Consider the following 27,165-nt stretch of genomic DNA (forward strand, 5'->3'; position numbering starts at 1 on the left):
AACTTTACTTTTTACTTAAAGTTTTAAGTAAAGTACAGAAAATAAACAAGGGGGGAGTGGGAAGCATCTCAGGTTGGTTCAAGCTAAATGCGAAGTTTCTGTAAAACGTATCTGTCCAGTGACGAGTCTTCTTCTTCTGTTTCTCCCTCAGATTCATTAAGAAGTTGGAACACTCGTGGAAAGCCCTGGTGTACGATGGGGTAAGTTGATGGCAAATCTGACGCTTTTTATGAACGAGCCCTTTATTTGGTGTCAACGCTGTGTGTTAAAAACACATCCTTTTTCCTCTCGCTTGTCCTCAGGACTCTGTCTCGGTCCACCGGCCCGGGTTTTACGCCAGCCGCTTCCTCAAGTTCATGAGCACGCGGGTCTTCAGGAAGACTCAGCGTAAGTCTGCGGGCTCATCACATCCGTGAAACTAAAAAGGGGAAGGAGCTGCAAAGTGAAGTAGAAAGTGGGAAATTGCGTCAAGCTGAGTGGAGGGAATCTGTCTGCACTCTTTTTTTATTGGGCGTTGGTGGTTATTTGTGAGTCACTGTAACATAACAAAGATAAAGATAAGTCACTTCTTATAACTGGATCTTCACGATCCATTGTGTGCACACACGTTAAGTGCAATCAAATTTTTATGATATGAAACGACACTGTTGTTTTTGGAAACGGAGGACTCGATTGTTATCACGTGAGCAGGTCGTACAAAACAGATTGAGTTTGCATTGTGTGTGGCAGCAAAGAAACACATAGCTACACCCCACTGAGGTGGAGGAAAAGTTAAGTCCAGTAAATGAATTAGGTCACTTCGATTCCCGCTTGTAGACGTTACGGTAATGCAGTTATTCATGTTTATTGTGAACTCTTTCAGTCCTCAGTGTGACTGGAAGTGATTCACATCAACAGAAAATACAGCAACAAATGTTATGTAACTATTCAGGACCCCCCCTGTGGAAATTAATGAGACTGAGGCAATGATTTGAGGATTTAGCCGTGCTATTAACCATTGCCAAGGCCCATCAGGGAGATGACAGGAAAGGATTTCATTTCATGCCCAGCTAGTGAGGCATGGATAAGGACAGCTTAGGGGACACTTGTGTCATTGTGCATTTTAACAGTTTATTAACGGCTAATTTGGGAGGCAGGGCGCCGGGGTTTCATTGTGTGCGAACATCGCTTCAGTCTCTTTCCGTTATCTCCCCTAATTATCTTCGTCTCAGCCTCTGCCTCCCCAAATGTGTCCCTCCTTTCTTTCCTCTCCCTGCCTAATATGCTCCTTTTTTTCCCCCCTCCTTCTCTGCAGCACTTCGATTCTCCCCTTCAAAGAGGACTCGCACTTCCATCCCCGCTCTGAAGTCGTCCTCACAGGAGATCCTTTCATCGCAGGCAGATGAGAGGTACGAAGAGGACAGGAGGGATCGGCTGGGAGGGGCCCGCAGTCTGGCCAGTCTGGACGGACAAGGTACACAAAAGTTTGTTGTTTTTTTTTTTGGAAAAACTTACTCTGTCTGTGACAGCGTGCAGTCGACCGCTGGGCAGATTATTCATGTGGTGGATGTTTGGCAACACCCAGGGACATTCATAGAAGGGCCTGAATTATTAATGGGCTTGTTTGAAACCTGATTGTGTGAGTGAACATAAATGCACCATGCCCCGCTCTAAACGGCCTCCTAATGTGGCCATTTCACTTTTTTTTTTTGTGGCTTATTAGAGCTTTTTAGAAACACTCGAGGCCCATTAACAGCAGCTGGTGCTGGGCCATAAAAATGCTGTCCTCTCAGCGCCGCCCCTGTGTTGATGCGCCGTTCGACCCCCGGCGCACGGAAAACAACAGAGACTAGCTCGTCATGGCACCCCTCCAGGTGCAGCATTTTTTGTGTAGCTTCAGCTCCCCGTTCTTTTTTTAATCTCACTAGCCATCACAATCCGGCCACGCCGCAGGAAGGTTGCATAAGTCCGGTGAATGTAGCTGCATGATGCGCCTGACCTTTGTTGGGGGTGTTAGCCAACGGCGCACCGGAAGAAACAAGGGAGTGGACGTGGGGCAGGAAGGGAGGTCGCGGGGTCATGTGTCCTTTTAGAAGTGAGCGCCGGCTGTATTGCGGCGTACGGCAAAGCAATACTGTTACACTTCCTGACCTTGTGCTTTATGGTTACTTAATCATGAGAAAATCACTTTTGTTCTGAAGTAAGAGGAAATGTGTCAATTTCAACTGAATCAACTTAAATTCTCACTGGTATTATTTTAAGGTTTAAGTCTGGTGAGTCATGCAAAGGAATTAGACTTAAACTTAGACACGCGCTAACGATCCACGAAGGGAAAATACTTTGTCACCGTAGCTTTGTTGCACATGAAAGAAAAAACTCATAAAAAAGAAAGATAAAATAAAATGAGATTAAAGTAAACTAAAAAATAAGTGTCATCTAGCAAAATAAAATAAACAGCGTAATCAAAAAACGTACAGAATTAGCATTATGAACAAATGTACAAAAGTGGTCACAAAACAGTGTCCAAGGTGATGTGGTTGTTTGGCCGGTTGCATAGCAACAGCGGCATGGTGTTTCCCTGTCCTTGTCGTTGAGTGAGGGATGTAAACGGCAACGGAGCATGTCCGCCCGTGGAGTCCTGAAGCCGGGGCACGGACGTACCGTGGCCCTACGAACCAGACGAGCACAGACGTGCTTCATTCATCATACTGATTACCTAATAATTTATAGTCTTCCAGGAATTCCTGGTGATAGGTTTTCTCGGTTAAAGGGGAAGTCCACAGATTGTACTGTACCATTTGATCATTGTGGCTTGAACCACTTTGCCTGTGTGATAAGCTGAAAATGTGTGTGTGTGTCTGTGTGGTACGTCAAAGGTCGATGGAGTCTTATCTCGCCTCCGACATGCTTGACGATGAGTTTAGCACAAAACCCAACCAGGGGGCGCTCAGTTTGAAACGCTGAGCCCTTCACGTGGAAGTGAAAATGTCCCCTCACGTCACACGCGTCTGCTTTTGTCTCCCCCTCAGCTGTGTTTGCCTCGTATCTGCGGCCCGACCTGGTCCCCGCCAACCCGTCCTTCTACGAGGGCTCCTCCATGGGAACAATCTCCACCTCCTCCATCTTTGTAAACGTGGAAAATCAAACAGAAGACAGGTACGCCGGCTTTTGCCTTTTTTGCCGCCTCCGGCCACTTTCAGTTTGTTCTGTCGCTCTGAAATGTGTAGCTTATCACGTCCCCCGCCAAAAAACACGTCGCCTCAAGGGCAGGAATGACGGCACGCCTAACACCCACAACCCATCAGACACACCCCACGTTCTTGTCGCCTGTGCTCTTGCATCACACGGTCCTATCGTTGGCGTGCGTCATGGAGCAGGTGACTCGGGGCCGTCGTGGCAAATTTGCATCCAGCACACACTGCCTGCACAACATGCGGACAGTCAAAGTATGAGTCCAAAGGCTTCTCATGAAAGTGAATTCACAAGTTATTTCTATGCAGGAAAGTTTTAAATTTACAGAATGATTCAGTAATTCCACGCTGACTAACAGCTGGAGCGCCGTTTTTTATTTCACAATCAAGTACAATTGGAGTTTTACATTGACAGGTTTTATTGCACTTTTGACACAATTTTGCTCTCGCGTCAAACTGCTGCCTGAGCGCTTTCACGTCCCCTTCGCCGGAAGCTTCTCGAAGCCTCGCCCTTTGCTCTCTGTGTGCTTTCCATCTTTCACCTCTCCTCTGTCTGTCCAGCAGTGTCGGGTTCGGCCCTGCTTTCTGAGACTCCATTGTGCGCCTTCGCCCGGTCTTGTCCTCTCGCCGGTCACCTGCCGCTGCCCTGACATTGTTCTGTCAACTGTTTTCATAAATATTTAAACAGCAGCTCTGACACAGTCATACTAGGTGCCATTATGTGGCACAAAGACGGCGACAAAAGAGCACAAGCGGCACAGTGGAGAGTAAATATCAATCAGCCCGACAGCTGGTCGCCCTGGTGGACACCTTGTCTCTGGTTGCGTCAGGATTGTTTTTTCTTCTTTTTTTTTTTTTAATAAAGCTGTTGTTTACCTTTATCTGTCTTAATCTGTTTATCTCTGTGACTCCTTGTTCCTTGCGTTCCCTCTAGAGGATTTCATTTTGACTTTGAACTTACAACGGTGTTAGCCATAAAAAGGTGAAAGGACATTCCTCAGTTTATCAGGGAGTCACCTGATGTTGAAGGACAGTATAGAGAAAACTGTTTTCTTGTTGCCCCCTAGTGGTGGAATCAGAAACAAATAAAGAAAGGCAGGGTTGACAAATGGCTCACTGGAGTACATGACCACCTTCCTAATATTGTGTAGGTCTCCCTTGTGCCTCCAAAACAGTTGTGACTCATCAGAGAATGGACATTGGTCTTCTGAGGGTGTCCTGTGGCAACAGAAGGTTTTTAGTGTGGGCCTTTGGGTCGTATGAGTTCAGGGGAGGAGCCTCTGTGGACCAGGCTTGGTTGAGTGCATCCAACAGATACTTCATCAGTTTGGGATCTAGTGAATTTGGAGGCCAGGTCAACACTTTGTGCTATTTTCCTAAGCCGTTTTTGTCTGTATCATTGCTATGGGCTGGGGATGCATGGTCTGGTCTAGATGGGTTATAAGTACCATCCACGCAAATGAATGCCAGGTCCAAAAGTTTCCCAGCAGAACACTGAATCATCACAAGACGCTTAATGCTAATGCCCTCTCCTGTCAGTGGTTTTAATGCTGTAGCTGATCGATTCTCATTTAAATAAGGCAAGTTTATTTCCATGCGTTTGTGTTGGTTGCATAGCGATAAAATCATAGCTCCTGTTTGCTGCTCTTTAGCCTCGCTTGGCCCCCCTCTACTTTCCATGTTATTCTTCCTAAGAATATAATTATTTTTGGCAGTGCTTTCTCAAATTCCAAATGTTGGACCTTAGCCAATATGTCACAGTTCTTCCCTCAAGCGGAACCTTACTTGAAGTATAAGGGGTGCAATTTTCTAGTTAAACTTAAGTTTAGCTGTATCACATATGCAGCATGGGACCATTTGTAGTGAACTCTCTCCCAGTAAGGGTCTCATTTATTGTGGTGAAATCCAGCCAGTCTCCAGGAGATTTTCTTCTCTTCCTGCGAGACATTTCTGAGACTTTTGAGGCCTCCTGTGGCCAGACGCCAGACAGGTCACACCATCCTGTCTGCAGTCGGTTCATCTCTTTGCCTGTTTGATGTCTCCGCAGGAGTGTGTGATTTGTTTTTCATTCCTCTCTCTCTTATGCAGCTGCTTCACGTTAACTGCTTTTGACACAGACAGAAATCTCTCGGGGCTTTCTCTGAGTTAATGTTTAAATCTGCTTTTTGTTTTTTTTTTCCAGGGAAGACGCCGGATCCAGCTCCACGTTCACCCTGGAGGACAGCGCTATCTGCCTCACCTCCGAGCAGAGCACCATGGATGTGGACATAGATCGTGATGACGGATCTGTTCTTGATGTCTACTTGGTGAGTTACTCTTTAATTTGTTTTATCAGGTACCATAAGATCTTGACTAGCTTTGTTTTTGCTTGTTCGAAAACAACTAATCTTTGTTCCATTTGTTCTTTCTTTCGCAGTGAAAATAACAGCGTTACAAGATTCATTTTCTCCTGCCCAGCATAAGACAATCGCCACACTCCATTGGACAGGCCAGTCTGGCGTTTGTCTCCACTTTCAGTGCTGCTAGAACCATGTTGCCACTTGTATTTGCCAACACATGAAAATACTGAGATTCCCACTGGTTGACGGACTAAAAGGAAACCCCCAGCAAAGTCACACAGATGGACACTGTAGGAACCAATGTGACGTAACGTGTAACGTGCTCAACATCAAGCTGAAACGAGTGTTGCTTTTTAGAGCATGCATCAACGCAGCGCCTTTATGTTTTATAAATGTATACTGTTTTCATGACCTACACAAAAAGGACCGTGGAGAGAGGGAGGGTAGATACATGCAATTCTTTAAATTTTTTTTCTGCTGATCCGAAGTAAAATAAGAGACACTCGGCTGCAACATTTGCAGCTGACGAGAAATGTTTACATTGAACATCTACGGCGGTATCCCGGTCCCAGATGAAGAGGAGCAGCGTCACAACAGAGGACACAAGCCAGCTCGTGGCCGCAGCCGACACGGACGAGGGGAGTGCTCACGTGACCGGGCTCGAATCTGGAGCCAACCAGGCCACAGAGACTCTGGTGTGGTTAGAGCGGCCAACTTTTCCTTACTGGGCTGTTATTTGTGGCCCTGGCAATGAGCTGCGAGAGTGAGAAAAGACAGTTACTGGATCTTGGACGAAGCACAGAGCGGTGTGATGATGCACCGGCTCTTGACTTAAAGGCACTTTGGACATTGGATATGACTTCTGTGAGAAATATTTTCCCTCTGAGGACGTTGCTTAGGTGGGTGGGCCACCTAATGTAAACACAGATTTGGATGTGTGAACATGCACTTTTGTTTTCTTTCTACTATTCAAATGCGCACCTCTGTCTATCTGTCATTGATGCTACATGTACGGGGACAATGAAGGAACACTGTAGCGCGTTCTCGACGCGGAACTGCTAGTTTTAAGAGGTTTCTGTCACGACTGCTTTTCCTCAGGGTATCTTTGATACTGAAGAAATGTGTCCTCCGCAAGACCTTACGAGACACGCGTCCAACACTACGAGCTGTCTGATACCTCTCCCTCAAAGATCATATCCAACTATAAATGTTCAAACATAATTTATTGTGTAAATCTCAATATTTTACCATTTTGCTGAAAAATCCTTTAATCACTGACTGTAAAGACAATGCATATTTATATATAGAAGAGACTCCTATAAATAAACGGCTAAAAGAAACAAACTGTGATTCTGTCGTGTGATCATTTTAATTTACAGAACATTGTCAAATTGCCTTACATTTAGTGCAAATAATAACACTTCTGATGTACAACTTGGAAATATACAAAGTGTGTGTAGATTACTGACAAAGTATTACAATTAAAAACACTAAATGCATTCTTCAGCTGACATTGCTTGTAGATCTAGCTCTCGTAATTCTGAGCGAAACAACGAATCCAGCTCCTTCCTCACCTCTGAGCCCCTCAGACTGCTGGCGATTATACTGACTTTTGATGGCATCGAACACAGTCTTCAGAACATTTAAATGAGGTAAGATGATGTGAAATGCTGACCGCTCCCCCAGCTTCATTTCAGTGTTGATAAATGCACATCTGGTGGCTGTACAGTAGAGAGAGCCAGGACGTTTAGGGCCCATCCCGGCGTCTAAGGCATTCTGGGGGTAGTTTATCAGTCATGGGGGCGGGGGGGCAGGAGGCCTCTGCACTGTAGTGTGGGATGTGAAATGTAATCTTAGCATTATGACGGAGACTGAATGGTGAAGACCTCATCCTGCACAAAAGCAGCAGGGCTGATTCACAAAACCTCGTGAAGGGACAGACGGATTATTCCCTGCCCCAGCAGGGGCTGAAAATAACGAAGAAAAAACCAACAGTGTACAAAATGTTTCCACTCGTCTCTCAATGAAAGAGAGAAATTTTCATACCAGACGCCACTGCCCGCCTATAGAAAATATCCGTCGGTTTAGAGACAGATACGTGCTGACAATAGACCGCAGTGTAGCATCTATAGACCACAGTTCAGCCATGTCAAAAATATTGCCAAACATGAGTTAATTACGCTATTCATGTCTGTGTGTATCCTTGGCCCACGTGGGTGATCAAATTCAAGCGTTTAACAGTCAATTCACATTTTTCACATTGGTAAACCAACTGAAAACTTACCGTTTTCTCTGTACAATACATTGTGTCCACTGTGCTCTCTGAAAACAACTTTAGAACAATCTAGAAATATAAAGATATCAAAGCTTTAGGCTCTGACCCCCCATCAAACTCCAAATTTAAAAAAAAAATAAAAAAAAAAATAGAGTTGTCACGAGAGGGACAGGAGAAGGCAATAAAGAGGAGATAGTGTACCACAGCTCGCCTGCGTGTTTCTAGCTTGTTACTTTCCTCTCTTACGGTAGTTACTTTATAGCAGCAGCGAAACAAGTAGCTGTAATACTAGTGATTAAAGAAACCCCCAAATAGTTTGTAATCATAAGAAATGTACAAAACAATTTACAAAAAAAAGAGAGCAAATAATAAATCAAAAACCACTCTTGAAATTACATACAAACAGCGGCACGACCAATAGATGGCGCTAAGCCATTACAACGCGGCTGGGATGAGATCTACCGATGCATTAAAGCTGTAAAACCAGTCCGGTCTTCACGCAGGTTTCCGGTGAAGTGCTGCCCCGCAAGTAGCAGTCTGAAAGCAGGTTCTGACTGGCGAACAGGAACTGTAGTCATCAAGAGTCACCTCCAGAGGGAAAACCACGGCCCTCTGAAACAACAGGGTTAAGAAGAGATGAATAACTTGAGATAATAATAATAATGATAAAAATAATGATAAAAATAATAAAATGTGTGCTGATTCATAACTACAGATAAAGCTCCAGCCGGGATAACATGTCCCATATACCAAGAGTGAACCGAATGAGTCATCTAGCTGTATGTGCTTCAGTTCCTTGGTACCTCTTAGTGCTCAGAAGAGGATGGGCTTCCCGGCAGTTTGCTCCTGCACGTAGGAAGTGAAGCGTTTCAGGAACTTGGGATACTCTCTCTTGGCCACGGCTCTGAGGACAGAAGCTGGTGCCCAGCCACCGGGATTTACTGCAAACACACAGAGGAAAGACCATCAGGAAACTGTTCATGTCCATGTATGATAAAAAAATCTTATCACATGCTGCATTTAAGTGGTGAACTTGTTGTTGCAGCCTTAAGCTGGGTAGAGAGAACGCTTGTTAGTCATTGACCATGGACTTTTCTCGTGAACAGGGCAAACACAACCCCACTTGAAGACACAATGATTCAGCATGCAGTTAACGGAGTGGGGCGCCCTCTAGTGAGAGGCTAGGTTTTTTCTAAATGAACTCCTTCTCTGACAATGACCTGGACAAAGATTCCTGGTGCAGGGTGACTTCATGTTGCCATCTACTCAAATCTCAAGAGGAGAAGCTGCACAAATCTGGACGGACATTTCCAAAACACCTCCAAATAAACTGTGCAACTCACAATCCTATAGACATCATCATCTTTTTCTATCTGAAACTCTGCGGTGGCTCAGAAAGCTCTGCCCATATTAATTTCACCTCTGCAGCGCAGATAGCATCGACAGTCTTTACATTAGAAACAACAGATAAGAGTTTAGGGTTCAGGTTACTTCTAGTGTTTACTGTGGGTTGGATGTTAATGCTGAGGTTCTTGTGGTTAACGTTATGGGAAGCTTGGTCATGATCGCACAGAGGCCTTGGAGTTCTGCTTTGTTCTGCTGGCCTTGGTTAAATAACTCTGAAGAATGAAACCAGATGGAGAGGCTCTTACCATTGGCAACATAGGTGATCTTACAAAGGATGTTGTCTCTGCTTATCTCTTTATCACCCTCTGGTGGGCTGACCAGCGTCTGGCAGATCATGGCGACATTGATTTTGGCACGAACACACCGGTTGGTGGGCTGCAATTAAAAACAAAACCGTAAATGCAAATGATCCTGGAGGAGCAACAAATCACCGACGGCGGCTACACGCTTGACAAACTGTGGATGTCATCAATCTTGCTATCGAGCCTGAACAAATCTTTCAGGACATCTGTAACTTTTATTCACACAAGTCATGTCCTCTCCATAGCGATAGAAGACTAGATGACAGAAGTGAGACGTTGTGAGACGTTCTTGTTTTGTCAGTTGGAAATTCGGCTTGAAAAACTATTTGTAGTTTACTGTAACTATAGTTTTATAGTTTTATAGCAGGGTCCATGCAGCAGAGGTAAATAAAGTACCTAAAAAAGAGAATTCGCCCCCATGGATGTTTCCCTTGGATTTTGTTGGACAAAATTAACTCTAAAACTCTTTAAAATTCTACAAAGTAATGTCAATTAATTGACATATATAACATAAAATAAGGGGCTCAGTAAGTGTTTGTCCCTTATTTCCTGTATGTAGGTTTCCCTGTATGATTCGATCTTGTTGGAAAATTATTTTTTTCTCACATTTCTCACCTTGACTAACCATCTGACTCAGTCTACAGAGTCATTTATTTTCCCCCTAAACTGTACAAGCCATAGCAGGGCCTGCTGCCAAACCGCGTCCCTACAGCGTGATGCTGCCACCACCATGCTTCACATTTTGTTTGTGCTGAAGTGCACGGCTTCAAGTCTGATGACAAAACAGTCGCATATTGGCTTCATCAGACGGAAGAACTTTTGTCCAGTTAACCTTTTAGTTTCCAGTTCAGATTTAAAGTTTGACTGGTGAAAAACCTGTGCAATAAACAGTAGATATATACAGAGTCTCTCCAATCTAAACCACTGAAGCTCTTTAACTTCTTCTAAACAGTCACAGGCGTCCTGGCGGCTTCTCTTACCAGTAACTTTCTTGCTCGATCACTGTTTGTGAAGCAGATTTATACCAGCCATGTCCCTAATTATGGATGTAACTGAAGTACGAGGACCTTCTAGACACAAGTGTCTTAATGCTACAATTGAAATACTTTGTGGTCTCTATTTCACCAATTGTGAGACTACTAGCACCAACTGGTTCGACATCCACTGAATTAGGTCAGTCAAAAATATAAAAAGGATTTTTAATTGACTGACATTACTTTGTAGAAATCTGTTTTACTTTGACAATAAAGAGCTTTTTTATTTTATTTTTTTTCTATTTCATCTCGGTGTTACCGTAGCTGGGTTTAGTCGCCAACTTGATAGTATAATTATAACATTGCCCTGTACAGTTTTCGCCCAGCATACTTTTTAAACAACATATTTTATATACCTGCCATTGCTAGAGACAATGCTACTAACCGTTATTTGACACCAGAACATTGATTGCTTATCTGAAAAAACATGAGGGAACTCTAAAGGTACAGAATGTATCTGAGGGTTAATCTTACAGGAGCATTGTCATGGTCCACAGAGAAGTTGCACACCAGCCACGTGTCAGGATCGTTTTCATTTGTTGCCACAATCTTCCTGATGGCGGACAGATATAATACATCCCTCTGAGAAGCGGGCCACACCCTCTGAAAAAAACAACCAGAAGACACATTCAGCTGGTAATCACAGGCAGAATATTGTTGATAAAATTCTTGACATGTTTCATCAAAGTTTAAAAGCGTCATTGTCTTACTTTACCTTGTGCGTCTGGTAAACAATGACGGCATTATCGGAGAGCGTTTCCACAACGTTGAAATTTTCGATGGTGGCTGAGGGAGGAAGAGCTCAGTCAGGTCAAGACATTAAAACAAAGAGAGTCAGTGCTCACAAGATGGCGGCTTAGCGAAACAGTGAACCTACTCTCCCAGTCCATTCGGACAGCTGTGTCCCAGAAGTACTGGCAGACCTCGTGTCCAGTTACCCCCTTCACAGCATGTGTAGCTTTGAGAGGATCCAGGACAATACCGTTCTCCTCCACCTCTCTCCTGTACACCTGTTACAGCAAGCGTAACAAGAAGACATGAAAAACAAAAACTTATTCAAAGCACCCAGTGGGCAATTTTTATACACGTCATTTATGAAAATTATTTTCTTTCCATCCCTGCATGAATATTTTTACTTCTAGCTTATTTATTTTCCACACATGTGGTCGACCAGAGTTTCTATAGCACCTCTGTGGTTAAAGACGTTAAAAAATTCACAGCTCGCAACCAAGGGAAATTCATGAACACCTTCTCTCCTCAGCACTCACCTTCATTTCTCCCTCTTCTATTACCAGCTGCCAGTTTGCATCTCCACCCACATCCTGAAGAGAGTAAGTCATGTGATTCTTCACCATCTCCTCCACCTGAGAGACGGACACATATCGATTCAATTCACTTGTTAGACACCAGTCTATTTAAAAACATTCTTTGCAAAGGAGAACAGCTCACAGGGGGACATGCAGTCCACAGTATGCAGGCATGCCATGCTCAAGATTAATGATTAATAGTCTGTGCCGGTGTTTTGTTTGAAAAAGTTTGATAAAATTCGGAGGACGAAAGCCGAACAATTTCTCTCTTAGATTCTTAGGAATTCTTAAGGCGAGTACCGATCATTAGTCACTCAGCAGTAGCTCAGCAAATATTTGGGATTCGATCTCGCTTGATGTTTTATTCAACATTCAAACAATGCAATAAGGAAAACAGCTGTAGTCTGGAGTCATGCCTGATGTGGAAGTTGATGAGTGATGTGAGAAAAGGAGGTGGTAGGAATAAAGATGTTTCACTAGATTGTTGCAGTCATGCAACACTGGAAGGACTTTCTGGTATGATGACAAACCATTGTGTGCGAGACAACGTGTGCACTCCAGGAATTTCTAATCTGTCCAGTGTAGGGGTTAAACGGACTAAGTTGACTAGTCGGTTCACTGCTATGACGTGCCGCTTTAAGCCTCATGTCGATAAGTCACTGATGAAATGACAACAACAACACGGGTGACGATAATGGCAATAGACTACACTATCACATTTAACAGAACACTGTGAAGTACTATTAAGCCCTATTCGCACAGGATTACTTTTACCTGGGGCGTCCTGAGATTCAGATATTACCCCCTACGTCTGAGTTTCATGTGGCGCATTCGCACGGGAGAAACAAACTCTGTGTTTCAATCAAATTTAACATCCGTTGTTATGGCTCTGCTACTTTCCGCCTCACTCTATTGCGTGTCTTTGCAAATTATAATGGATGATAAAAATATATTTTTGGTACTACTTATCCCGAAAAAATTACCAACGACCTGGCGGTATTTAAATCAGACACACATTTACAAATTAAATAAACACACAGATTTAATGATTTTATCCGTCTAAACAGGTGAATAGTTCAGCGACATCTCAACTTTGCGCTCCAACATCTATCCAAACTATCCAAAAAGGCAGAAAAAAGCCACAAATCAAACAAGTCTCGAAAAAGAAAAGACTCAAAAAGATGTCGATTCCCACTGGATTATTATTAGAAGACCTCTGTGTTACAAGGTAGGCAATTTGCAGTGTAATTTTTACTTTAAATCACGGAAATGGCCAATTCGCACAGGGTTAAGATCACAGACGTCCTCTGTGATTATTACAAGTTATCAGAAGTCGCCAGGTAAAACTATTCCTGTGTGAATAGGGCTTTAAATGCTATTGAGTTGCAGCCTGTTTTTATGCAGGCTGTACATATCTGAAGCACACGGTATGTAGCAAACGAACATCCTATTCTCAGCATATCAAAAATCTAGGTTTCATTTTTCGTAAAGTGTTTCCTTTCTACCAGGTTTCGGTTAGTGACATCATCAGACACTAGTCTGTGTCGACTTGACTTTCATCACATTATAGTGGACTTTAAACAAAGTCCGATGTCATGCAACCCCTAGTCCAGTCGGGGTATTCTAACGTACTTCACTTCTCCAATCACAGGAAATGTGATGTTTGTGAGTGGGAGGTTAGTGGAGGTTAGTGGACACTCTCATGCTCTCTCAGTTGGCCAAGTACAATACCTGAGGGCTGAATCTGTGAATGTCATCTGAAGCGCTGACAAGCTCAACAGAGCACAAGGAAGAGGAATGACTATGAGGCTGTGAAGAAAGAAGGTTGAATGAGAAGGCAATAAAAGCAAAAAGAAAAAGGCAGGGAGCCACGCAGCTTATCAGGGAAAATAAACAACTCACTGGAGTTTCACGAGGTCGTTACATAAGCTTTTAAAAACTACTGCAGTAAGCACAGGCTGATTCGCTGACAGCGAGACACTGAGGCATCAGGTAGAGACTGCTGGTTTTTATAGACAGGTCGTACTGGTTGTAAGCCAACGAGGCTTCAGACAGGAATTTTGAAGAAAAGAAAAGAGCAGCAAGACGAGGCCTTAAATTACTACAGAGTGCGATGAAAGCAACGTGAGCAGTAAAGAGAACATGAGCCGGCTGCTGTGTACCTTGGTGGAAAACCGGTGTGTACCAATGGTGGAGTAGCCGTCGACAGAAGGAGCTGGAGTCAGTCGATTTGTCCTGACCTTCTCTGACTGGCACTGAGGGACACAATGGAGGGAGAGGTGGTTGTGGATACACATGGGGCTACGTCTCTATATGTAATTCTGCTCAAGCAACATTAAAAGAGGCAGAAAAACACATAAGAAAAGAAACATATTTTTGGTGCAAACTACAGCCAACGTGTATCTCTATCACACCTGCTCCTCTATCTTGTCTTGTCTGTCCAGTGCGGCGTCCACTGCATCAAAGAATTCCTCTTCATTGATCAGACTATTGGGACCCTCCTGTTGAGAGGCAACAACAAGCAAAAGTTATAATACTTATATGGGACTTATGAGAACCACCCAGACCAAAGTGCAGAAAGATTAAAAAAGAAATCTCCGCAGCTCTTTATTTAACCGTTTCTTATCTATTCAGCTTATCTAATTTCACCGTGCCTCATAGTCTGGGCCTCCATAGTGGGACTTTTTCTTCAGTTCATTCATAGAAGACTTGTAGGCATCTTCCAGCTTCCTCCTCTTCTCCAGCTCCTACACAAACACGCAAAAAGGCACAAAACGGGAAAAAGTGCAGTACGTTCAGTGCAACTGTGTTTGAACAAAATTAGTGGTATATAAACGGAAACACGTGAAGTCTCTTGAGACGTCTCTCTTGTTAATCCTGGAGCCAGAAACCAACTCCCCACCGATGATGCTTCAGTTCATCATAAAATAAAGAGAGAGTGATAAAGAGGAAACGAAAAGGTGACTAAGAATAATGTTCAGCGAGGCTTAAACATAAAGACCGACACCGCTGCGCGCACACTACAGGTTTTACATGTCTTGCCAGAGGCAAATACACACAATCCACTCAAATGAAATAGAAACGATAAACTGCTGCTTCTTTACAATGAGAACCAACGCGTCGAGTGACAGAGCTGCTCTTTTCACAATCAGCTACTTAAAAAATAACAAAAACCAAGCGAAGAATCTCTGCACAAAAAAAAACTGTGTATAACTGAGTCACAATGAAATAAGAAGTGTGAAGTAATAAATGTATTCTCTAACACACAACACCACGGCTCTCCAGTAAAAACAATTAAACGGAGGGAAAACCACCAGACAAAGAGACACTGAAACCGGAGGAAGGTGTAGACACTTGCCACAAAATAAACTGGAGCCGATCCTGCTGTCAGCTGTGCATACCTACTACACACAGAGAGAGAGAGAGAGAGAGAAACTGAGACCTACTACAAAGAGGGGGTTGCCGGTCCGTAGAGGTATCCATCTTTGTGTTGGGTATTTGAGCAGCTCAGTCTTCCTTTGTAATGAAGGCTTCCACAAACTGCACCACGCGGCCCGAGAGGTCATTATCTACTCCACCGGCTGTACAAGTCCGAGCAGGTGAGATGTTTTATCTCGAGTGCGTTTGTTTTTTTTTTTCTGTAACTATTTCCAATTTCCTTAGTCCACATCGACAGCCGAACTACAAACACAGACAAGTCTGAGGCGGTTTCACTTCAGTCCAACTGAAAACTGAGTCTGCCTGACTGAAAACACTTCCAGGCTCTAGGGTTGGGCAAACAGAGGAAAACTGGTTTGACAATATCAGCTGACCTCCGAAGACCACACCTTTAGAGGCACAGAGCACACTCTCGATATCAGCGATTGCACTGAGCGTCAGGGTTAAAATTCCAAGCGCTGGTATTATTATTTCTCTTCTATCTGGACAGTTACATTCAAGAACTTAAAGGCCAGATGTTTATTAGTGCTTTATCAGTGCACACAGTCTCTTTTGGGACTGGATCAGATACATTAGGTGAACAAATTGGACAATTTTGGTGAATAAAAACGACAACAATAAACCACTTCACCAGATACTAATATGAACGCAGGGAAATTAGGAAGTAATAAAAGACACAACCCACATAAAAATTCGAACAACCAAGGGAGAATTAGGACAATACAAAACTACACCCGCCTCATTGGTTAATTCATAAAACATTTTTTTATGAACAGCTGGTGTACTTTAAATGTAATCAGTCTCAATGAAATCACTTGTAGCCTTTCCAAAACAACCACTGCGCCTATTTACCAGTAAATGTTGCGACACCTCAACTATCAACACGAATATCTGGCTGTTTCTACACACAGCAATCGCCACCGAGCCTGCATCACAATATTGCACCACATGGCCAGAAGGTCAAAAAACATCCTTCTTTGGTCACAATAATCAATTCCTCATACAAAACTGAAAGCAGTGATTAGCACCCGGGTTTACGACACTTCCACACAGCAGCGGCCGCTGAACACGCCCACTCTGGAAACCGGCCATTACTCAGACGACGCTTAACACACTGCGAGTGACGTCCAGTGTAATTCAGTGCTCTCTACCTTGTCCAGCCTCTTCTGCCAGCTGTCCTCTCGTTTCATCATCAGTTCGATGCAGTGGGACAAGGTGGACAGGATTCCTGCCGTGGTGGCCTTGAAGGTGATGGCTTCGCCCTTAAAGTCGATCCCATTCATACCTTTGGGACTGGCGGGGGCAAACACTGGCAGGAACAAGAACACAACAGAGTGCAAATAAACATTCACGGTTTTAAAGTGGGTCTTTTTTTTTTTTTTTACCAAATGCCTCAAATGTAACAAAGACCGGGGGATGATAATATCTTGAGGGAGACTCACATTTCTCTTTGCTGCCATTGTTGTTGTGATTGCATTCGCCTTCGGTTCTGGTGCCGGGAGGGAAGTCGTCTTCGTCCTCCTCTACTACTGGTGAGAAAACAACGGCAAGCTTAACTTTATCTCTCTGCCCTTTACACACGGACACATAAAACAAATAAGATACAGGAGAGTTACGGGAGCTGGTTAAGTTTGGTTCATTTTTTGAATTAAGTTAAATTATTTATTTTATTTTAACCAACAAGAGGATTCAAAGATTCAAAGATTCAACCGGAGATCGAGAAACCACAAAAATGTCTTGTAAGCAGATATTCAATTTCCCTTCTCAACCACTCGTCTCCAACTTTAATGCTGCACAAAGCAAAAATAAGAAGCTCGCACGTGTTATAATTACTTCCCTTTTCCAGTTAACGTCCCAACACAGACTCTAAGTATCGTTCTTTCCTCCCAAACAGAACTAATTTAAAGGCAAATATATTTAATGGAGACAAAACAAATAATTCAAACCCATTTAAACTATTCGAGCTCCATAAAATTACCTTTGTCTCTTTGAAATTCATCTTTGGAAACAGCATCGGCGCAGGAGTCAAAGTACTTCTGCAGGGTGTCCACCTGTCTGCACAGAATGTCCCGAAACGTCTCCATCTCTGCCAGCTTCTCGCGCAACCTGTGCCCCTTCTGTGCATCGAGAAGCACCGGTAAGAGACGTGCAGACAACACGAGCTAAACTAAACCACGCACAGTTAGAGGAAAGATTTGAAGTTCTAGTCTACGAGGATGACGATGACCGTCGTGAGGAAGAAAGACGAAAGAAGACGGTAACGGAGGTAAATGTTAGCAGCACGCTGAACCCATGGGATCGCGCTTTACCTTGAAGGAAGAGGTGGATGTGGAAGACAGGGCGCTGGCTGCTGAGGTGAGGGACAACATGGAACCATGACGCCTCAGACTCGTTTCTGAACCATAACCAGACTCGGCCTGCAATCCAGGTGGGGGGACGTGGGAAGAGAGAGCGACGAGGGAGACGAGAGGCAAAGAGGAGGGGGAGAGAAGATCAGTAAGTGCACTCAACACGGACAAATCTGCAATATGATGAGAAAGTCAGAGGCTCATCAAATCTAGACAGAGTGTGATCGATTCAGACGGTCGGCAGCGCTGAGTAACGCTAAGCTGGGACCCAGAAGGACCTACACCTACACGGAAGAAATGCATCACGCACCAACAACGGAGAGCTAACAGAGTTAGCTTTTGTTGCAACTTCTGTAAGCGTATACACCAGTTAGAAAATACTGTATACATGACATCTTAGGCTGCGCAGTAGGGAGTGGCAGTAGTGACGATTGTTCCAATAAATACACAACCTATGATCGGTCAATGTCTGGCACTTCCAACTCAGCACAAAGAGGCAGAGTTGTTGTATTGTATATATTGTATATGTACGCAAACCCGGCCCGGCCACACCAAAGTTAATACTGTCGATTGTCTCTGTTCGGTCACTGCCATCAATCAGAGCGAAGTCATGCTCCAGTAACAGGGCCTGATAGGGCGCAAGCGTTTGAAATAGTTTTACATATGAATCAGAACTTTAACGGCCTGGTGCTGCATTTTATCTCCGGAGTTATTTTCTCAGGTTCAGCCTCTAACTTTCCTCCTGATTAGAAAATTTACAAGAGACTGTAAGCTATTTCTGCTGGGGCCAGTGGTCACGCAGAAGAATTTCTTAAGAACAGTGACCAAATTGAAGAGGGAGTCATGTGACGACCTCCGGTGAGTGAGAGCGAGAACTCAGACATTCCTCTGCTACAGGACCGTACACAATTTACAGCACGGTGACAAGACGCTAAATAAAATACTAAATGCTGGTGGACAGGCAGTGAGCTGCGTGCGGAAATAAAACAAGGGCTGAGTTTTAAAATGAGATTGCCGTGATATTAAGTTCTGCAGGTTTTACAACCAGTAAGTTTAGCTACAAACAATGACTGGTCTATTCACACGAGTGGATTAAAGAACATGAAGATCACCGTAAACTCACTTACATAACAGCCTTAACAACTACAGCCTTAAAATAAATAATATATAAAAAAAAAAATATATATATATATATAAAACATTTCCTCACACAATTCTGAGAAGTGAGGATCGGAGCCGAGTTCCAGGACTGTTTTGAATTTCAAATGTAAGTCAGCGACGGCCGACACAGGTCTGCAGTTCTTCAGGCTCGACAAATACAAAACCACACAGGCCGCGTTTCTCGACTGCTTTCTTAACACACTTGTTACACTGGAAAACACACTTAGCCGCCAGTTCACAAGAGTACACAAGAGAAAACGAATGCCTTCTAATACACTGTTATAATGTTCGGCTCATTTTAAAATGACAAAAAATCCTAAGAATGAAGGTAATACAACTGTATGATCAGTTTGGAGGATACAATTTGTGGGGCTGGATTAAACACAAATGTGTTTCTGCTATTTAACCCTAAAATGGGGCTGTCAAAATAATAGGAACATGTGTTGCAATATATTTCAATAGATCAGCGTAAATTGTTCAAGTGCATTGGTTTTCATTGGTATTAGTGTACCTAATAAACTGGCTTCTAAGGTGTCAAGTTCTTAAATAAAAACACAATGTGTACTATTGTTTTCAACCTGTTGACATTCAACTTCTTAAAACACTATGAGCTCAAATAGCAGTTTGTAAGATTTAGCGTCACCTAGCACTGAGTGTGTAAGAGAGTAGGGGAGACTATCGACAAGCAGGAAATGTTCGTGATAGTTTTTGCTCCAATACCTGCATTTCAACCGCGGATGCAAAATGCAACTTAAAACCAAGTTCTGAGCAGTGAGTGAAATCCTACATCTTCTAGCGCGAGCCGCAGCAACTGCACAGCGTCTCGCGCTGCAAACCACTGTTGGCGTATTGCTAATTTGCGACCAAGAGGCGAAGCAGTGCACCGCCAAGAAGAAATGAACACCGACGTGTGACCACACCACAGAATAACACCTTCATGAACGTGGTCGGCCGCGTGACAATCATGCAAAAACAACACCTACTCATTCACACCATGTGAAAATAGCACCTCGAGCACAAGAGTCTGATGGGAAGTTACCTCTATACGACACATAGCCAAGCGGTATTAGTTTAGTCTTACCACTAACATGCACTCGCCGGACAGATTTTTTGCATGGAAACTGCATGCAAATAAAATATCTCGTTTGAGCACAAAGGGCTAAACACAACACTGCTGTGCTAATTGAAGACTTCAGTGACGCGTGACAGAAAGCAAGCAGCATGCCAGCATGCTATAAGCCCACCATTCGGCCATTCCAGCAGCCAAAGCAGAGCAGGGCACTGCTGCAGTCCTGGCGGTCTGCTGGCCCCAACATGGCCCGGCTCGTTCCCAACGCTCCCAACGCTCTAACAACACAGAAGCTTCAATCTGGTATTCCTGCTTCCCTGGACACGCCTCGCTATGGAGCAAAAAGGTGGAGGAGGGCGGAAGAGAGATGCCACACAGGCTCAGCTCAGCTCATCAAGCAAAAGAGCAGTGAGAAAAGCAAGAAAGACGGTTATAAAGTCGTCATTTTTCTCCACGGAAATCAGATGCAGACACCGGCTGCTCCTCAAAGCAGGAGAGGCTGAGCGAGTCGAAAGGGAGAGAGCCCTGCAATCCCTCAGCAGGGCGAAGCGCCGCGTTTCTGAAGCAGGTCCTCCCTCTGCAGACACACACACACATGTGCTCGAAGAGACACACACACACACACACGTACATGCACTCTGGCTGCGTTCACGCATTAACAGACCACACACCCTGATGTGCGAAACCTTCTCATCTCGTCCGTCTTTTCGCTCCGCATCCCCAGCGGAGGAAGCCACCGGGGCCGCGTGTGTTTGCATGGACGAGTTAGAGCGGGATGAAAACGAAGGGTCCGCGGACATATGCATCAGAGAGAGACGGGAGCCGTCTCGGATTGTTTGTGCGATAAAGTGCGGAGTGGGTGGGCGAGTGAAGCAGCCTGCTGTGTGTTACGGCAGAGGGAAGGAGAGAGACGTGGAGGCTGAGAGTGGGAGGCACGGAACAACATTCGTCTGGATGTTCTGTTTCACTTCTTATTCTCCCTGCTCCCATTTTACCTCGTCTTATCCTGATATCACCCTCATCTGGGTCAGTAGTGTTCAGGTTGGGCTTACAACCAGCCTGCGCGTGATGTGGTGGAAAAATCCACAGATAACCACGGGGGTGTTTCCCCTTTCCCTCCCATACCACCCCTCTGGATCCGCATGAATGGATCAGTCTCTTTTGTCTCTATTGATTTTTTGTAGCTGCGAGAATGGACCATTAAAAAATATATTATTCATCAAGAGCAGCACTCACCGCCCCCTAGCTCCAGCACGACTTTTCCCACCAGCAGCACACCCACACACACAAACACAAAACGGACTTGCACAACGAACGTTAAACGAAACTTGTTAATATCAATATGAAATGATGCATTCGCTAAGTGGCCAGTGAGAGCCATTTAAAAGTTGCAACTTTGACATGTTGAAACTAAATCAAAGAACAAACCCAGCCTGAGCATATAAAACTTGTTGTTAGCGAGACATGAAAGTGTGTTTTTGTTCTATTGCCACCAGCTTCCGTGACGAGATTAGAGAGAAAAAACAAAAAAACAAAAAAACAGATGCTCTTATGTGCAGAATTAGAAGAGAGCGTGATTAGGTGGCAGAAAAGTCTTTGCCGTCTCTGATTCAGACACAAATATTGTAAGATGTAAGTATTTGTCAATTTGGGATCAGCACAGACACACATCAGTAGCTGGAGTGAAGATGCACCAACCTTTCTGAGGTTACTGTAGGTCACGGCCCAGACATAAACCCTAAAATACTTTCACAGTATCGTTAATGGACGTAGAGACCTGTGGTCACTCGCACTCACACTGAAAACACCCACCAGCTCTAACATAACCATCCGCAGCTTTTCAGTGGAGAAGCACAGCTAATGAGTATTCACAGGCAAGTGATTATTTTTTCAGCAGTGGCCCATTTCTCCTCAATTATAGTTTTAAACTGAAACGTATCATGATAATAGTACAGAATGTTGAGGATTTAATTGTTTAATATGTAAATGTCAAATTAAGTGAAGTACAGTGAGCTGTATGAGCCATGTTTGCATATACTGTAATATACCCTGTGATTTCCCCATGAAAAGGTTTAAGAGCATCCTGGAAAAACAATTAGCTGAGTACGTTTGACATGAAGTTACCTGCAAGTAACTGCTGCAAGTATTTTATATTTAAATATTTTCAGCCTTTCACAGCACTCACTGCGTTTATGTGCACAGCTTAATCGAGTTAAGCTCAAAATTTGACTTTCTGAATGCAGTCTGTGTCCCAGTTTACGTTCAACGGAGAAAACAGAATAACTGACGGGAATATGTTCTCCTCCTCCACACTAGGTGGCGATATGTGTTATTTCAGGGGGTTAACACACCCCCCTTTCCAGTTGACCTATTATGTCATATAATAGTTGTTCATGTGACAGACCAGCATTTCAAAGTAGATGAATAATAGAACAGCTTTTTTAATTTTATACATAATGTGCGCGCTACTTATGTTGCAGATAAGATGGCGCTATTCCTCAGGTGGTTCTTCTACCAGCTCATTTAACCTTCTTCGTCTGCGACCGGCTTTCATGTATGTTTTCGTTCTGGAGTCATACGCAAGCGCAGCCGCAGTGGAGCATGCGCGCACACGTTATCTAGTTTAACTCCAATTAAGGTGTATACATGCCGGGGAAAATTGTTTTCACAATCGCATTATCTGGGTGTCTTAATCGGATAAGGAGAACTCCGATTTTAGTCGGCGTAACATGTTTACATGCTCTTAAGTTGTCCAGTTAGAGTTGGATTAAGGCAATTATTTGTTTTTTTCACGTGACTTTAAGCGTATAAACTGTCCTTCAGTCTTAGGATAGTGTCAGTCTTTCAAACACCAAGTTTTAACGTTTGTAAACATTTTTTTTTTTAATAAGTCAGACCATTTAAGGTATGGGATTTTTGTAATGCTGTTTGCGACAAATCATTGAAGATTAAGCGTGACCCGAGCAAATTCTTGAATGAGGGACTTGCCAAAGACAAAGACCCACACAGTGCCCACATAAACCCTCACAGAACCTTTGACTATCTGGATTGTATCCAGTCTGCTTTACACACTTCATGTGGATAAACTAACTTGCAGGGAGAGCAGCTGCGTGCTATCTGATAACAGGGGATACCCCCACCTCAACACCTCACTCCTCAGATTCCTCACATTCCCTGGGAGAAGGGATCTCTCTGTGTGTTTGTGTGACCAAATCCTTGTCCTGCCACACCCAGCTCACTGAACAAAACAGATAACTCCCTGTCTGCTGTGGGGGGAAAAAATCATCCTCAACTAGGGAAACTGTGAATAAAACTCTGTTTTTAGTTGTTACGCAAAAAAAAAAAGAGAAAATATTTGATATTTTATTCGGGACAAGAAAGCTGAATGTTTCAGATTCTTGACACACGCCTGGCAAAAAGTCAAATCTCCGAACACTACAGGGGCTGAGTTCAGGCACACGGAGAGTATTAATGAGTAAAGCAGCTACCTGATGGGCCTAATAACTTAATCCCAATAAAGTTTGCAAACGAAGGAAATTAAGACTGAGAAATCTCTGCTTAAGAAAAACACAAAACCACTCACCTTGTGCAGTTCAATAGAGTCAATCCACTGGTGTCTGTGCTCAGGATCCTCGGCTCGGAGGTACCAGACACTGTCATTCACGCTGATGTCAAAACGACACTCGTCAAACTCATGAGGCTGCACAGAGAGAAGGGAATATTTAAGGCATGAGTCACGTCAGGAAATACAACCACCAAAACCAAATACCTTTATTTGAATATCAAAGTACACAGCTCGATGTGATATTTTATCTTAGTTCAGAGAAAGTACGAAAGAACGGGAAACGAAAAAAAAAAAAAAACTAAACTAAAAAACAATCCTGCCTGTCTGTCTACTGGCTGACTAGCAGTGACACATTCTTGACACACATGGACTCAATCAGTCACATAAGAAGCTACACAATAAACATGAATTTAATTGGAAACGGATGTCTTATGTCACATGAACCGGGAAACCTGGGTAATCGTACCCTTTCCTTCGTCTTTTGTCTTTTTCAAATCTTTCAACTATTGCCCTCCCCTGATCAAACAGACACCCCGCGCGTTACCAACCACTGACCGCCTTAGGCACCCGAACACGTGCGAAACAAAGAATTCCCTCGTTTCCTCCGAGATTGGAATTTGACCACTGCGCTCAGCTGGGAAGAGATCCACTCTGCGAAAGGTTCACGATAAGAAATAAGAGACTTGGATCCCCCCTCCGCCTCCGTTTGTCTCGTCAGCAGCATTAAGCATACCGCTCCGTCAGCTGACATAATCGTATGTTGCCCGGGTCTAATTAGATTTGCTGAATGGCGCTCATGTGCTGGCTAATTTGCTGCCACCGACAACGGCAACATACACTCACAACTCTGCGCTCTTAAGTGGCAGCCTGCATAACTTCATGCAACTGAGCGCGCAACTTGGATTTCGCAAGTCCGCACACCGAGAGCGGCGACGTGGTGAGAGCTTCGTCTGCGGCTCCTCCGGTGATTAGTGTCAGGTGTAAGATAAAGGAATGTCCTCCGGTTTTGAAATGACACCGTGAAGCGGGGCGTGCAACTCAAGCGCATCCAGCCGCGGTGGTTACTGGTTAGAGAAATCCAGTCTATCTCACTGTGCTGTATCAGGTTTCGGGCCATAAAACCTCAGCTTTACAGCCGAGTTGATAATGTTTTCATTCCAACCGGAACGCTCTTTTTCTCCTTGCGTAAGCACTGCCGTATATTCGCGCTGCATCTGCCTTTTTTTTCCTCCTGAATCTTCATTGTTTGGAAGGAGGAGCGTGTAAATTGAACACCGACAGTCCAGATCTACGACTGGAGTGTTTTGTCTGCTTTAAAATAGCGTGTGTGTGCACACACGCTAGTGATGAGAATATATGTTACACTATAAATATTAACTTATATGAGAACGAGAAAACGGCAACACGTCGACGAGAGCTTGAACTGATGTGAACCCGTGATAACGGACCTTTCCCTGCAATAGGAATTCTCAAAGTTACATTTCCTGCACGTTGCGAGCGGGCGGCCTGGTGCATGACTGCAGCTACGCAGTGTGTAACAGTCTGATGTTAGGCAAGAAAAGAGGCAGGAGTTTTATGTCTGCATTCCTGAGTAAAAAATTCCACGGTCTGCTCAGACTAAACGGGTTTTTAGATGTTTAGGGAAAGAGAGGCATGAAGAAGGGGCTGTGTGGGTCACACTGCTCTAATTATTAGAGAGCATGTGCAATAAAACTGTGTACACTTTTAGTTAAGATACCGTAATGCAGTTACCGGAGGACACCGAACGTGGTGAGGAGCTCCATTCAGGGCCTGCACAAACACGGGGAATTGGAATGAGCACAAGAAGAAAACTCACTGTGACCTTTCATGTTGAGGTTTTTAATCCAGTTTCGAATCGTCTAATCCTGTGGCACAAATCAAAGTAAACGATTTGTTTCGGCATTTGGTGACAGAGAGAGCAGTGAATGTTTAACCAGGGTGTAAGATTTCTTCTTATCTGACCAACACGAGGACAGCGCAGGAAGAATGCAGGTCCAGTCTCTAGAGTACGGGTCAAGGCTTGCGTTCGAAACACCATTTTCAAGAAGACAATTCATTTCATGGAGGAAGAGGCGCGAGTGCGTGTTCGTAGTTAAGCTAAGGTCGCGTCTATGTGCTACTACGCAGATCCCCAACCTTTCTGTGATCATAATAATGGCCTCATTACGAGTTAATGTTTACCTTTCTACCCAAAAGGAACATCGTAGATGTTGTGCTAAAGGCGAGGACCGTAAAGACGGGATCCAAACATCGAGAGCGGCTAGAGAAGCAGCGCTCCTCCTCCGCGGAGGAATCAGGCCCATCACGTTCCTCTGGTGCGCCCTTACTCTCCGAAATGTTTCTGGAACAGGTGCTGATCTCACTCTGCTTTCTGCGCGTGCATTCGTGCGACACAACATCGTGCTCCGCGTCAGGCTAAACGCTTACCGTGATGACAGCCTTGCTGAGGCACAAGGAGCCCCGGCAGCCGTACTCCCGCTCATCCACCGACTTGTAGTAGCTCAAAGTGTTGTTCTTCAGCACGACCCATCGGTCCTGCCACCCGTGTATGTAATTCGTCCACTGTAAACACAGGAGAGGTGCATTGTAGGGTCAGCAGCGCAACGCAATTACCAGACAGTCTGCCTAAATGGTGTCTTAGTTATGAGTTAATTCAGGGATGCAGCTCATTATGGGGATTTCATTGACTTTTACAACAGCTGTGAGTTAGAAAAAAGGATACACTAACTCAACAATTCATTAGAAACACTAGTGAAAAACAAACTGATTCTAATACACAGTAGTGTTTCACTAAATCTTATATTTAGACAACTGAACTGTGCTTTAACATTGTAGTTGTAAATACATGACTCAGTCCAGCACCTCAATCTACATCCTCCAGAGAGATCATCCAGCTGAATCACCACCTTTAGACGCTGTTTCAACATTACAACAATCATAAAAGCCAAGATTTTATCTGTTCGTTTTCACTACCTCATTGTGAGGCGGAGGTTACTGTAGGTCAGTCGGTGCATTTTCTGCAGAATAAAAACACTGTTAACACTCAAACCAAAGTTACCTTGCTCAAAACGCCTCCGAGCTCCTCGGGCTGTCCGGATTCAGGGTCCACATCCTCGTCCGACCCGGACGACGAACTCTTTTCGGACATTTAACTCCAAGTTTGAAATAAAACTTAAAAAACTGGTTTAAACGGCGACACGACCGCGTAGCTTACGGAGAGCTGCCGGAGTTCAAACCTGCAGACAGTTTCCCCAAATTTATCCGAAACGTCGGTGAGTCAATGTTGATTGGGCATTAACCGAAAGTACAAAAGATCATCCGGATGGCTCAGGTGGTTTGACAGACTTCGACCATGCTAGCTTGTCTGGAGATGACAGCTGGGCAACAATTTCTCGGGTCTGCGGTGCTTTGTTTTGAAACTGACGCCGAATACAAATGAGAGGAGCTAACTTAGTTAGCGTTAGCTGTCAATCTGCGCAACTAGCTAGCATCAACTTAACTAGCAACTTGAGTCAGTTCCCGTTGGAGATTCTCCGCTGCAGACGATAACCTGCCCGAAAGAGTAATCGATACCGGAGGCCTTCTGCCCTCAACACCAGTCTACAGACGGACTGCGTCTCCACTGAGGTTCCGCAGCTCAGTTAGCGATAGCTGGTAATATATGTGTGACACTAGCTTGCCTTGACTCGGCTGAAGGAGGAGGGGGAGGAGGAGGAGGAGGAGAAGGAG

General features: G+C 44.2%; 2 protein-coding genes across 7 annotated transcripts in view; one reads left to right on the plus strand and one right to left on the minus strand.

Moving 5' to 3' along the window:
• Positions 1–6,853, plus strand: part of pip5k1bb (phosphatidylinositol-4-phosphate 5-kinase, type I, beta b) — a 31,973-nt gene extending 25,120 nt beyond the window's left edge. The window contains exons 10-15 of the mRNA XM_047591005.1: positions 152–200; positions 303–387; positions 1,295–1,453; positions 3,009–3,135; positions 5,353–5,476; positions 5,587–6,853. Coding sequence (XP_047446961.1) covers positions 152–200; positions 303–387; positions 1,295–1,453; positions 3,009–3,135; positions 5,353–5,476; positions 5,587–5,589 — 547 coding nt within the window. The 3' untranslated portion in view covers positions 5,590–6,853. The remainder of the gene's footprint in view (positions 1–151; positions 201–302; positions 388–1,294; positions 1,454–3,008; positions 3,136–5,352; positions 5,477–5,586) is intronic.
• An 11-nt stretch (positions 6,854–6,864) lies between these two features.
• On the minus strand, positions 6,865–27,134 carry LOC125011726 (ceramide transfer protein-like). 6 transcript variants are annotated; one of them, XM_047591000.1, is made up of 18 exons: positions 26,495–27,134; positions 25,864–25,998; positions 23,434–23,550; positions 17,582–17,689; positions 17,251–17,389; positions 16,715–16,798; positions 16,424–16,581; positions 14,489–14,581; positions 14,249–14,335; positions 13,997–14,089; positions 13,566–13,643; positions 11,796–11,891; positions 11,405–11,537; positions 11,243–11,313; positions 11,002–11,130; positions 9,437–9,566; positions 8,588–8,725; positions 6,865–8,396 (listed from the first exon to the last, which is right to left on the minus strand). In XM_047591000.1, the coding sequence occupies exons 1-17, from the start codon at positions 26,582–26,584 to the stop codon at positions 8,598–8,600; spliced, it is 1,869 nt and encodes a 622-aa protein (XP_047446956.1). In that variant the 5' UTR covers positions 26,585–27,134; the 3' UTR covers positions 6,865–8,396; positions 8,588–8,597. The 6 variants fall into 6 exon arrangements, with proteins under 6 accessions (XP_047446956.1, XP_047446955.1, XP_047446958.1 ...); XM_047590999.1 differs by having other exon boundaries at positions 16,715–16,801; XM_047591002.1 differs by lacking the exon at positions 13,566–13,643.
• Positions 27,135–27,165: the final 31 nt, after the last annotated feature.

The sequence above is a fragment of the Mugil cephalus genome, chromosome 8 (assembly GCF_022458985.1).
Source record: "Mugil cephalus isolate CIBA_MC_2020 chromosome 8, CIBA_Mcephalus_1.1, whole genome shotgun sequence".
Classification (NCBI taxonomy): Eukaryota; Metazoa; Chordata; class Actinopteri; order Mugiliformes; family Mugilidae; genus Mugil; species Mugil cephalus.